At 37.0% G+C, this 14,872-nt stretch overlaps 1 protein-coding gene across 5 annotated transcripts in view; it reads left to right on the forward strand.

Moving 5' to 3' along the window:
* Aoah (acyloxyacyl hydrolase) overlaps positions 1-14,872 on the forward strand; it is a 199,903-nt gene that overhangs the window by 36,194 nt on the left and 148,837 nt on the right. For all 5 annotated transcript variants that reach the window (XM_063233961.1, XM_063233963.1, XM_063233962.1 and 2 more), the window contains exon 3: positions 9,752-9,818. In XM_063233961.1, the coding sequence (XP_063090031.1) occupies positions 9,752-9,818 (67 nt within the window). The remainder of the gene's footprint in view (positions 1-9,751; positions 9,819-14,872) is intronic.

The raw sequence follows: 14,872 nt of genomic DNA on the forward strand, positions 1-14,872 counted from the left end.
TCTGTTTTTATTAATACTGATATGTACTGATATATTCAATTATAATATGTCTGGTATATAGCCAATTCTATTGAAGATAACAAGAGACAACACAGGAACTATGGTAGAACTCCTTGTACAATGGTCTTATATGTCTTTTTCATTTCATGTGTCTATAGGAATATGTTTTGTTTTGTCTTGCTTTGTTTTGTTTCTCCCTCTAATATAGAAAGAATAGAAATACATGTTAAGACTCATGCATGTGTAGAACCTATAAACAGTTTTTGAGAACTGATCTTATGACACACGATGAAATGAACAAATACTTTGAAGAAAAAGAGACACTAAGTACCTAGTGCTGATCCTGGAGTGTCATAATGTGAAACCCAGCATTAGTATTATTTTTGTTCAGAGTGATATTAGCCTGCTTGGGTTTGTTCAATCTCAACATAATTGAAGATATGGATAACTGCATGTATAAGTGTATAGGAGTGATAACCATATTTCTAAGTTTTTGTTGGATAGTTGAACAGAACTGCTTGTAGTCTCAGTGTTTGAATCCCCATTCTATATGCTCCACTTTAGTATCTTGAATAACTATTTGTAAGAGGACAATCTGTAATCATCAACTAGTGATTCCTTACTGTTTATTTTTTTCTTTGAAAGTATACATTATTTCTACTGATTTTATGTTTTGTTTAGTCATTCTTTAAATAAAATTTTTTTAAAAATTAAAAACAAAAACAAAAAAAATAGTTTGGTTCAGTTCTTTGTTGATTTTTTTGTCTAGCTGACCTATTTGTGGCAGTGGGATATTGAGATTCCCTGATACAATTGTATTAGTACTTTGTGCTTTTACATGTCCATTTATATTTGTTTATCTAACTGTGTGCACTGGTACTTGGCACATATGTATATTCATGATTGTTATTTCTTCCTCTTGAAGTGTTACTTTTGCAAGGATGTGGTGATCTTTGTCTATCTTATTCATTCTTGGCTTGAAATCCACTTTATCTGCAAATATAATATCAATTTCTCATTTTTTTCTGGCTTTCTATCCCATGAAGTATTGTTTTCCATCCTTTGACTTTCAGCCAATGAATTTGTTTTTGAATCAAATGTATTTCTCATATAGAACATATTGCTGAATCTTGCTTCTTGATCTACTGTGCCAGTGTTTGTCTTTTGATATGTGAATTAAGGTGTTAACATTGATGGCTATCAATGATACATACTGATTTATTTCTGTCATGTTATTAGCCCCTTTTTTCTGCTATTTTCTTTAGCTGGTAGATACCTTCAGTTGGGGTTTATGGAGTTGTAGTACTTATTTCTAGAATGTCTTTCAGAACATTTTGGAGTACTAGTTTGATGTACATGTATTTCTTCAGATGTTCTTTATCATGCAAGTATCTTACTTCTCCATCAACTTTGAAAGATACATTACTTGTGATGTACATCAATCTGGGTTAGAGGTTGTGTTCTTTTAGGGCTTGAAATACTGCACTCTGAGGCAATCTCAATGTTAGTGTAATAGAGAGAACAACTGGTTAGAACAATTATTTCACCTTGGCTGAAGCAGTATAACCAGCAATAACAATAGCATCAAACACCTAGAAAATGACAAAATGAGATAACTGTTAATTTGCTACCTTTAACTGTATGAACTAGATTTGTGCTTATATAAAAATTTTAAAACAAACCAGAAAATTGTATGCAGTAAATAATCCCTAAATATGATGATTTTACTCTCAGGGAAGAAAATTTAAAAGACCTTAGGGAGAAAATAGAGAAATAGAAGAAGAGGAAGAGGTTAGAAACAGGACTAGAGGACAAAGGAAGACCACGCAAACTTTGGGAAACTGAGCCAGAATACAGGAGAAAAGAGGGAAGAGAAAAATAAAAAGAAGAGATCAGAGCAGCAACCACACCAAAAAAAAAAAAAAACCATGAAACTAGAAGCCGTGTTTACACTCATATAGATCAAGAACAAGCAATGAAGAAAAACAAAAACAAAAAAAATGAGAAAGAGAAAAAAATTGTTCCACTTCAAGGTGTGTCTCTGCTGCACTCACTGGTGGACAACATAGGCAGAGTCCATAACCATGTTGATTAATCCCAGCAAGCCAGCAAGAGCTTTACAGTGAGTAGTAGATAATCCCACTGAGCCCGAACCTTTCTTCCCCATAAAGTTCAGGCTAATTTCTGGCCATGAGACTGAAACCAGACTCAGTCAACTTGCAGAAGTCAATGTACCTTCTATGAACTTTGACTCAGTTTGGGGGCCACCAGATGGAATCAGCAATTGTACTGAGTTCTGAACTCAACTGGCCCTCTACAAGATGGCACCCACTCCTATCAGATGTTTGCATCCCTGTACCATCACTAACTACTGTGGCCCTCCACAGCCACCACTCCCTCCACTGGTGCATTTCTCTGTGGGGCCCTCTGGGATGGTCAGCAGTCACCATATGTGGGTATGTTCAACTCACCTTTTCCAAGCAGTGAGTCCAGGCTCAGGAAGAAGGTGCTGCCTGCCATCTGCTCCTTCATCGTTGAAATTTCCCTTTTTGCTCTCCCTGTGGGCTTCAATTCTCACTTCAGATCCTTCCTGGTCCAAGGGACTCATTTTGCTCCTGCTTTTCTTCCTCATGTTGCTATTTTCCAATATCCAGACACCAAATCTCAGAGAGGCTCTTCCTCTGCTACTCAGTGCCCCACTATCTTCCCAAAAATCAGATTAAGTAATTTAGAATGAACAGAAATGTATTCACTCACAGTTCTGGAGGCTGGGAAGACTCAGAGTATGGTGCCAGCCCATGGCAAAGGCCTTCATCTATGGCATCTGGAGGCAGAGGACAGATGGACAAAATTCTGGAGTGGGAAAGCAAGAGGGGGCCAAACTAGCCTTTGTCACCACCACTCTGGCAGTAATCACATCTACAGTGATAACATTAATCCATTTATGAGAGCGACCACCTGTTCTTAGACCCCACCTCCCAATTCTGTTACATTTCACCACAGGAACTTGTGGGGGCACATGCAAACCACAGCAAATGTTTTTATTTTTAAATATACTTTTAGCCTTTTAAAACTAAACATAAATTTTCTGAGACAAAGGCACCAACAGTACTTTGGATGATAGAACCTTGCCATGGATTGATTTATATTTTGCTATCATTTAAAGAAGGGGTTACAACAATGTTAATGCAAAAAAGCTTTTCTTCTGTTATATCATGACTGTCAGGTTTCCTTCTGCTTTTGGCTGACTGGGATATTCGTATCATTCAGATATTCAGATAATCAGCCTTGGAAACTACAGATGAAATAAGCTAGTCCCAATCTCGCTTGGTGTTTACCCTACAAGGCAGGTAAACCAAGAACAGGCTGACTGGTCCTGGCATTTTTCACCTCTATTTTTCAAGGTGGATTATTTTCTGGTAAGCTCTTGTTTTCAGGGAAACAGGGTTTTAGGATTTAGTTCTCAGAGGGCTATCTCCATGTCCATCCACCATTGCTCCAGGGGCCTTTCAAGCAAGCAATGACAGCAGCCTTAGAGGAAAGGATATTTCAAATGACCCTGCTCTGAGAGTGAGTTGAACCCTGCAGCCCTTCACTGCGACTTGAGTAAAACAGAATTCTAAGAAACACATATTGCTTGTATAACCCTTACTTTACCAAAAATGACATAAATGTTCTCTTCCTTCAGCCAGTTATGCAAGTTAACCAAAGAACTCTCTAACGTTGGTTTTTAAATTACTCTGCTCCAGGCTAAGCTGATTTTACATCGGCAATACTTTCAACTCACATCCAAGCTGCCTTTCCCCTTCACTTTTACAGAATTTGCTAAGCATTTAAGATACTATGTGAAGGGAACTAAATATCATTTTTGCATTTGTCAGATAAGGAAACTGAAGTTCACAGAAGGGAAGCACTTCCCCATGGCCAGAGGACAGTGATTTGTGCAGGAATTTGGGTCTCTGAGTCCTGTAACCCTGCAGCTCCTTGACACTCTGCACAATCGTGTGGCTTAAGAGGGGCACTCCGTGGATAAAGAAAACGTAGTCTACAAACAGAATGAAAAAAAAATTCTCCAGTATCAACACATTATTTCTTTCATTAGAGCATATAATAGTAAGTATGAAGTTATAGCTTCTCTTTGTTAGGATTTGAATTTCCTTGATAGCTGGTGATATTCAGCATCTTTCCATCTTTTTTTTCTTTTAAAGAGAATAAAACTAAGCAAAATAAAACAGAATAAAGCAAATCAAAACAACCCAGTGTAAGTGACACAGAACTTCAAAACAATTCAAAATCAACAGTGGTTACCATAATGCCTCTTGTTGTCTTCAAAATGGCTGCAGAAGCTGAGCGTGGTGGCACTATGCCTGTAATCCCAGCACTTGGGACACTGAGGCAGAAGGATCATTGCCAGTTGAAGACCAGCCTAGGCTACAAAGTGAGCTCAAGCCCAGCCTGAACTGCACAGGGAGACCCTGTCTCAAAAAGACAAAAACAAACAAAAAAATGGCTGCAGATACCGTCAGACATAGTAAAAATCAAACAAAACAAAACAGAATAGACCACTAAAAACAAAACAATGAATGCAATAAAGGTTTTCAAAACCAGACAATAGTAAATCCAAAATGCCTACCATAATATATCTTACTATCTTTGAAATAGCTGCCCATGCCATCAGATATAACAAAATCAAACAAAGCAAAACAGAATAAAACCCAACCCAACAAAACAATGGAAATGATACAGGACTTCAAAACAAGGCAATAGGAAATCAACAATGGCTACACTTTGAGAAAGAGATCCTCTTCTGAATAGATAATCAGACCACTGGCCCTAGACCTGCAAAGTCAGTGAAACACCAAACACCACAAGCATCGAGTTGCATTTCACCTGAATAGCTAACATCGCAGCCTGTGTTTCTCCACATCAGCTGGTTGCTTACAGGGCGGGCGTTGGCTAGTCTTGTTTTCCAGCCCGTGTGCCGAAAGGGGCTGGGACTAGGCTGTACCGATGACAGCCCACACACTGTGCTGATTCACAGGGTGGGCTTACTTCTTGGTTCATCTTTTATGTGACAAAGCCTATCTTTCTTGAGAAAGATACCTACTTAGACACTTTGCACAATTTTTAATTTGTCTATGTCATTTTAGTGTTGTGTTTAAAATCTATGTACAAGCTTCTCTTGTATTTATAGTTGAATATTTATTATTTTTCAATTACACTTGAGTTGCTCATTTTAAAAAGCTAGGTGTTATAAGTGAAATAAATCAGACTCACATTTGTGAATATCATATTGTCTCCCTAGTGTAAAATAATGATCAATAATAATAATAATAGTAAAATGAAACAGTAATAAAATAAAAAATGTACAATAGATATTGTAATAATGAAAGAGAAAGAAAATGACTAAAAGGAAAGAACAACTGACATAGGGAAAAGGAGAGGGAAAAAAAGGAAAATATTATATGTATGTAGTAACTATACTACTAATCTCTGTTAATTCAGCAAAAGAACAGTTTGTGCTGTCATTGATTGATCTTTTTATGTCTAGATCTTATAACTTGAACAATACTTCTAAGATAACAAAGTGCAATATATTAACTAGTTTTTTACTTACTTTCTTACCTGTATGATTTCTTTTTTCTGCTTTTCTTTATAAAATAAAAAAAATTGGGAAAAAAGCTAGATGTTAAAGGATTTCAGGGAATACCTGTATATTAGTGTATTAATTACCAGTAGGTAAACAGAATGAGACATACTGAATTTGTTTTATCAACCTCAGTACGAATCCTCCAACTGTTATTAATCCCCTGAAATTAGAGTTAGTAGGATAGGATACTCTCACAAACCAAGACAGATCTTGCTACAAACATCTTTGACACTTCTAAGGGTCCATCCGTCTTCTCCTACAACCATTTACCTTGAGGATACGGGGGGGGGGGATGTCAAAACATATGGTGAATATTCAAGTTAAAAATTACAATAAAAGACACATTGCCATTAACACCCTGAAAATATTCAGTTGCTCTGAACATACTTATGCGACCATTATGGGCAATGTTCCTTTTACGGTACTGTTTCTGTTTAATTTAAACAAAGCATGAGGCTTTAGCAGGATACCTAAATATAAACCGTAGGTGTATGTATCTGTGTTCACTGATGTATTCTCTTCATGGGTGTAATTGTGTGTCATAGATATCATAATATACAAATGGGCATGTGTTTTTTAAAAAAAATTTTAAAAGCTAGGTGTTAAAGGATTTCAGGAAATACCTGTATATTAGTATATACATACATATATATATACATATAAAAGAATTTTTAAAAAGCTAGGTGTTAAAAGATTTCAGGAAATACCCATATATTAGTATATATGTGTGTGTGTATATATATATAATATATGCACTATATTTCAAGAAATGCCCATCTATTAGTATATGTATATGTGTATATATATATGCTATATTTCAGAAAATACCTGTATATTAGCATATATCATATCATATATCTTACTAATATACAGGTATTTTCATACATTATATATATGCTATACTGTATTTCCTGAAATCCTTATAATATATATGTATATATAATATAGTGTATATATATATATATAGTATACTAGTACAAAGGTATTTTCTGAAATATACTATAGTATATACACTAATATACAGATATTTCCTGAATCCTTTAACACCTAGCTTTCTTAAATGTTTTTTAAAAAGCAAAACAGAAAGATAGATAGAAATCATACAGAATTTTTTTAAAAGTAAGAAACCAACACTAGTTAATATATTGCACATTCTTATCTTAGAAGTAGTTGTTCAAGTGACAAAATCTAGGCTAAGATAAACTCTCCTCAGTCAGGGTCCCATCTCTTCCAAGGACAGTGAAGGCATATATATATATCATATATATCATATATATAGCATGTAGCATATATATGCCATAGATATATAGATATTGATATAATATATGCCTGTTTGGTAATTCTAGCAATAGAATTCAGTCCAAGGACACCTGTCCTCTTCCCAACTACTGGGAAATATGACTCCTCTAACCTCTGTCTATTTTTCAATTTTATTGTAGGTATTCTGAGTACTAGAATTTCCCTATGAAAGTTAGGGTCAGCTGATCAGTTCTGCAAAGAAGTTACAATTTTGATAGAGAACCATTGGCTTGTGGACCAAAATGGGCAATGTTTTCATTTAATCCACACTAAATATGCCAACCCATAAACATAAGCTGACTTTCCATTTATTTCTGTTTCTTCAACTTCTTTTAACAGTGTAGTTTCAAAAAATAGGTGGCACTTTTTGACTTAATTTCTCCTAAGTATTGAATTTTTGATGATATTATAATTGGAATCATGTTTCTGAATTCTGTTTTTATTCACTCATTTTGTTGTATAAAATATGATAAGATTTTGCATTATTGCTTTTGTATTCTGCAATTTTGCTCAACTCATTTATTATTTTTTTATTTTTTTAATTGATTCTCCTTTCCAATTTGAATGCATTTATTTCTTTTTCTTACTTAATTATCCTGGCTAAAACTTCTAATACAATATTAAGAGAAGATATTTTTGTCTTGGGGAGAGAGAATTCAATCATTTGCCATTATCACATCAGCTGTGGGGCTTTTGTAAATAATTTTATGATGCTGAGGAAGTTCCCTATTATTCCTCATTTTTTAAATTTGTTTTATTTTGGGAAGGGTCTTTTGATCACAAAGAGGTATATTCTTTTGTTGAGTAGCTTCTTCATTTATCAGATGATCAATGTTTTTTGTCATTTATTCAGCTGATGTAACACATAGGTCAATTTTCAGATGTTAAAAAATTCTCACATTTTTGGAGATAAATCTCAGTTGCATATCGTACAACTTCGTCTATATTTCTAGATTCAGTTGGCTTTTACTTCATTAAGGGTGTTTGTGAGCAGGGTAATGCTAGCCTCAAGGAACAAATTCAGAAATAGTCCTTCCTCCTTGGCCAATTCCATTTCTTAGAAGCATTTAATTAGAACTGGTTTTAATTCTTTTTGATAAAATTCACCAACGAAGGCATCTGGTCCTGGGCTTTTCTTTGGAGCATCTTTTTTAAATTCCTAGTTCAATCTTTCTACTTGTTGCATACCTATTCAAATTATTTATTTTTTAGTCAATTTTGACATTTTCTGTCTTTCTAGGAATTTTTGATTTTATCTAGATGATCTAATTTATCATCATGCAGATATTCACAGTATTCCCTTAAAACTATTAACTTCACTGAGGTCAGTAGTAATGTGGGGACAGTTTAATTGCCTTCCTCAAGAGCACAACGTATTTGGAGTTTCATGCTTTATTGTTAAAAAATCGTATAATCATATCTATTTGAATATAAAATAACATTTAGTATTACTTACCATAAACTAAAAGCAAAGTTTCAGGGAAAGTTCACTGTATTTATTCTGCTATTTCCTCCCTCAGTTTCCAGGAAAGGCCTAGGTTGTCTGCTTGTGATGCAGCAAGACAAGATAAATTCTCCTTAGTCAGGGTTCCATCTCTTCCAAGGACAATGCATCTGACCCTGTCTATGCTAAGTCTACTGTGGAGCCAACAGCATTCCATAGGAGATTCAGCCAGCGAAAAAGCAGGACTGGAGTTAGCAGTTGACACTGTGGTGATGACAAGTTCACGGAATTTCTTTGTGATCAGAAGACTGGAGGATATTATTCTCTTAATGGATGTGCATATTTATGTGGCATGCTCCTATGTTCTCTGAAGTAAATTATTCTCCTTGTGGATGCATGTGTGTTGCATGTATTATAATTATTTTCTCATTGCTGGGATGAAATACCTGACATCCACAAGTTAAGGGAAGAGAACTTTATTCTAGCTCACAGTTGTACAGGTTTCAGTCCATAGTTCCCTGGCTCCAAGGAAAAAAAAGCACATAGAAGAGGGAAAGCAGTCCATGGCATGGCAAGCAGGAAGCAGATAGAGATCAAGGGGGGAAAGAGGCAGAGAGAGATGTCTGAGTCCATGCCCCTCCCCATTAACCCACCTCCTTTGTTCAGACTTTACCTCCCAACATTGTATTTAGCTACAAACCCATCAATAGATTACTCCACTGATGAGCATCACAGTCACCTCCTAAAAGCCCTCCCTATGAGTGCATGGGGCTGGGAGGGGATATCTAGATATAAACCGTAAGTGTGCATCTGTGTTCTCTGATGTGTTTTCTTCATGGGTATAATTGTGTATTATTCACATTTGTTCTCTGATACAGATGGTAGTAGAGGCACCTGCAACATTTGGTCTTCTTTTATCTTTGTGATAATGACAGCAAAAACTAGTCAAGATGAAGTGTTGTCCCCAAAATGAATATCAGCAAAGAATATTTCCACATTCCAGATTATTTAACACAATTTGTTTCTTTCAACTTCAAATGAAATCTCAGCCAGCATTCAGATATTCCCTGCTGTAAAAAACAAAAAAAGAAAAGAAAAACTCAAAATGTAACTATAATTTTATAATAAAGTGGAGATATTTAGCACATATAGAAAAGTGAAAATCACATAGACAGAAATGATATTTAATAGATATGTTAACTGTAAAATTACCAAACCCTTAAAATTAAACACTGAAATCAATCATTAACCACTCAACCTTAGTTGCTCATTAACTCATGTTTAAAATCATGCTTAACTAATATTTAAATTTGTCACAATAAAAAATATTCTATTTTTCCCTTCTTTGTGTCTCTTAGGAAAGCTCTACCTGAAGACCACGTGTTATATATTGGTTCACGTGTTTGGATCAGACATCATCAAGCTGTGAGTATGCTGGGAGTGGGACTCTTACTCAGCTGCTGAGATGCAGGAGACTGCATTGCTCCCAGCCTGACATGCACACTGAACAAGGGTGCAGGCTGTTGCTCCAGTTCCGGTTAGCAGCGGGGGATTGACACCTAATTCAGTTCCTTTGTCCTCAAGGTGAAGACTGCCCTTGAAATGCACTGTGACAATCTGGCTCAATTTCTCTCCAAGAGCGTTTCAGGGTAGTACCAAGAACAAATGCTTGATTCCATTGGCTGACATAGGCCATCAGAATGGATCCTTATCTTGAGCTCCCCATCTGTGCCATCTCTGACCCTTGTCCCCTAACTCCAAACTCTTTCCTCTAGGTATTTTAGCTCCTTCTGGCTGGGGCTTTTAATCTGTTCTGGCCTCTCCACATTCCAATCCCTTCACCTACATCACTATCTGCTTCCCCACCAATCATTAATACATGGACTTCTTATATTTGTGATTTAAAGCTGTATCTACCTTGGATAATGTATAAATGCCAAGATTAATCACTCATAACAAAGCCTAGGACTTGGTGATGACCTAGGCTCATCCTGTGGTCCCTCTGTGTCATTCTATCATGTTTTCCCCACCAAGTTAGCATTGTCCTAGATTCCTGTTCATCCTTCTCTTGAAATCCTTATCTACAATTTTACTATTTACTAGAGTATAAATTACAGGTGGGGAATGGTGGAACACGCTTATCTCAGGACAGGAAGATTGCAAGCTCAAAACCAGCCTGGGCAACTTAGTGATACCCTGTCTCAAAAGTTTAGAAAGTTAGGCTTGTAGCACGGTATTCCCCGGGTTCAACCTCCCACCAATACTGGAAAATAATTTATGCATATTCCTTAAAACTCTATGTTGTTATTTTAGCCATTTTTCTAGTTTACACAGGTCCTAGCACATCTGATGTTATCTTTCGGACCTCATCTTTAAAATTGTGCACTTGAGATCCATTTCCATGATCTTGTCACATCTGTAGCTCATCTCCCTGACCTGTAGACAGTGCTCGATGTGTCTCTACAGATGTCTCACCACTCTACCCACCAACGTTGAGCTGTTTTCTAGTTTTTCCTTTTCACTGTGCCAGAGGCTCAGAATATAGTATCACCCTTGACATCAGAATAGCATAGAGCTGCAACATTTTAAAGATGGAATAGAATTAGAGATTCTCAAGCTGTGTACCTGCTTCTATCAAATACTAACCTCACTCCATTATGCAAATGACTCATGGTGTACTGTATATTTGAGTGCAGGGACCCTGCTTTTTACTAATACTTCACAGACAGCCACAGTCTGCTAATCAGACTCCCTAAGTCCTGCAATTCTTTTTTTTTTTTTTGTACAGGAATCTGAACTCATGACCTCATGCTTGCCAGGCAGGGGCTTATGCCACTGAGCTAAATCCCCAGACCTCTGTCCTGCAGTTCTGTAATCCACATAATTCCACTCTGGAATGCAAGTCTCATCACGGCACTTCCTTCCACACTCTTCAAAACCTTCATGCCCTTGTAGGACTCCTACCCCATACACAAGACTTTTAATGAACTTGTTAAAGAGCTTTTCCAGGCTTATCCCTTGCTGCCCCATAACATACCACACTCCTCTTGGAGTGCAGTATTCCCCACACCCCAGGAAGGTTTTGCCTCAAGTCCTTCTCAGGAGACGTTCCCTATGCTTGGCACATGCAAAACCTCCCCTCCAAGGCAACCCTACCTCAGCCCTCAGCTCCAGGTCTGCACAAACACAGGCTGCTTCTCTTTACTCTCAGCACATTGCTGCTCTCTAGCACCTCTTTAGGCCATCTGCGGGTGCAAATGGCACCGCAGGCGAACTGTGCAAGAGACAAGTGGACATGAGTGCTAAAGGGGGGGGGGGGGCTACCCCTGAGGAGTAATGTTTTCTTTTCTAGGATGAGCAATTCCCATTAGCATCAGGTGGACCATTCTTAAGGAAGGCAGATGCAATAAGTGATCATCCTCTATGGTTCTGTCTGCTATTTTGTTTTGCATTATATGCATTATGTGTATTATGTGCTGCTGAGAATTTCTCCTCATGCGATATGCTCCTTTTGTGTCTTGATGTAGGTGAACAGATACAGCTCTGGGTTGATGTAGGCCCTGAAAATAACTTTATGATTTATTTTTAACTGAATATCAGTCTCACTGTATTAAAGGCATTTCCCATTCTAGAGAGCATCCCTCCTATTGTCTCATACCAATCTGTTCTCAATGATTCGTGGACTAATTATGCAACTAATATATTTCCTACCCACAAGCAGAGACATAGACTGGTTTAGAAAGTGGAACGCCTAAGAACTCATGCATTCCCCCAAGAACCTGGGTCATGCAGTGTCTCGTTCTTTTTGGACTGCTTATAACAAAATACTTCAGACTGAGTGATTTATAAAGAACAGAAAGTCATTGCTCATAATTCTAGAGGCTGGAAAGTAAAAGACAGCAAAAGATTCAGTATCTGATGAGGCTCACTGTTAGCCTCATCGGTGGTGCCTTCTTTTTGAGCTCTCATATAACTAAAGATGCTGATAATTCCCTTTTATAAAAGGGCACTAATCCCCTTCATAATCTGCCCTAATTGCCTTCTCAGGGTCACACCTGTTAACACTATTGCATTGGTGATTGTGCTTTAGTGTGTGAGCTTCAGGGGGACACAAACATTCAAGCCATAGGATACCAGGAGGGGCTAACTCAGAAGCAGACCTGTTCTAGCCTGTGTCCATGAGCTAGCACCCCTCTGTCTCCATTGATCTTAGCCAAAGGAAACCTGGCTGTGATCCCTGTGAGTCTCACGTTGCTTCCTGGTATCTTTTGATGCTTCTCTATGAGGTACAAGCTCTGTGTCCCAAGCCCAGTCATCCTGGAAAGGCTTCCACTTTTAAGATTTTTAGAAGAAAAATGAAAACAGAAGTTGTAACAATTATGGTTCAACTTAAATACAAGTGATGGCTTTTCTGGTCATAAAAACACAATATAACTATGTTATTCATAATTGTAGAAATTGTTAAAATCACAGAATACTATATTATGATCCAGAAAGTAAAATATTGACTTGTAAAAGGAGATTTTTCAACTGTGCTGGTGTAGCTCATTGACTATAACTCACACACAAAATCTTTGAGAGCTACCTCTGAAGTCAAAATTAGAATATTTTCCAGAAAGAATCTTCTGTCCTGCACCCTTGCCATAGACGTTATTATGCTTTCCATCTGGAAAACCTTGTTCTTTTCTTTAGAATTATTATGACAGATGTCATCATCATTGACATCACTCTCTCATGACCCTAATTAAATCTACCACCTATCTCTGCCAAATATGTTTATGCCTTTCTCTCTGCATGTCTTGCCTCTACATGACTGCATAAAGGTGGTAAAAGAAAATAAATTAATATGGGATGTGTTCCATGGGTACGGAGTTTAGATATTACCACTTTTTCCTAACACTGAGTAGAATTTGGAAAAACAGAAATAAGAATGCTTCTAAAGATCCTTCAGAGAGGTAAGTAAGGTCACTAGTCAAGTCACTAGGAATTTACTAGAGATCAGTAGATACAGTGAGTCACAACTTCCCAGGACAGAAACTGCCATAGACACTATAGCTTGAGTAGAGGAACCTAAACCAAACTTGAGCACCCTAACCTAGACATGATCAAGAAGAGAAGCTAAAAACTCTGGGGTAGCTATCACAGCACTGTGCCCACACTTAGGTGAATTTTACTTTCAGGAACTTGATGGATTCTCACAAAACTTGTTGGAGAAAAAATATCCCTTTTGCTTCTGGGGGAAGGAGCTCTACATGACAGCACACTGTTATTCTCCTGATATGAAGTCTGCCATCAGGAAAAAGTAGTAACCAGAGCCTAACCTTTTGTGAGTTTTATCAGAGGCTGCCTCACCTAGGAAAAAAGATATACTCAAGTCCAGACAGTTTTAGCCAGCTTGCTCCATAAAAAACAGCTGGAAAAAAACCTAAAAAGCAGTTGTGAAGTTCACAGAGCAGAGACAGACTCAGTGAAAGGTTGAGACCTGATCACAATGTTCCCTATCCCCACACAACCCACGGTCACATTACGAAAGTCCTATTTACAGCAGTGCTTTCTATTCAGTACATTGTGTCTGGCTATCAGAGAATATTACAAGGCACACTAAAAGGGAAAACCACAGACTGGAGAGACAGAACAAGCATCAGAACTGAGAGCATAACAAGGATGTGATAACCACCAGAAAAGGAGTTAAAACAATTACTACTAACATACTAACAGTTCTAATGAATCAAGCACACAGCATGCAAGAGCAGACAAGAGAGACCTGGAGATCCAAAGAATCAAAGATTTTAAAATGCTAGAGAGACAATGAATAATAATAAAAACAAAGATTGCTTTTGATGGCAAAAGAACTAGAAATGGTTAAGGAAAGACTCTCTGCTTGATGGTGTACCAGTAAAAATCTCCAAAGGGGAAAAAAATAACAAAGAATGAAAAAAGGACTCTTGGACAACAACAAAATATGCAAATTATAGAATAACAAGAAGAAAAAGGAACAGAATATCTGAAGCAATGACTGAGAATTTCCCAAATCCAAGTGAATCTGATTCAGAAAGCCAGAGAACAGCGAAGAGTACAAATGCTAAAGTTAAATAAAACAGAAATCAAAAGAGTACACCTGGGCACACCCTTTTCCAAACACATAAGAGCAAAGATAAAGAAAAAAATCCCAAAAGAAGTCTGGAGAGGCATTATCTATAGCAGAACAAAAATAAGATCTACTGTACCTCTAATTTCTCCTCTGAAACAATACAAGCAAGAAGAGAATGGAGTAAAACAATTAAAAGTGTTGAGAAAAAACCCCATTAGCCTAAAATTCTGTACTCTGATATAATTATTCAAAAATGAAAGACAACTAAAAAGATTTTTAAAAAGAGCAAGAGAGAGTTTGCTGCCAATAGATTTTCCTGGTATGAAATGTTAAAGGAAATTTTGCATTTAGAGGGAAGAATAATATTGTAAATCAGAAACTTGGATCT

This window comes from Cavia porcellus, unplaced genomic scaffold (assembly GCF_034190915.1).
Source record: "Cavia porcellus strain 051 isolate PalLab524CR breed Dunkin Hartley unplaced genomic scaffold, mCavPor4.1 scaffold_23, whole genome shotgun sequence".
In the NCBI taxonomy this organism is placed as follows: Eukaryota; Metazoa; Chordata; class Mammalia; order Rodentia; family Caviidae; genus Cavia; species Cavia porcellus.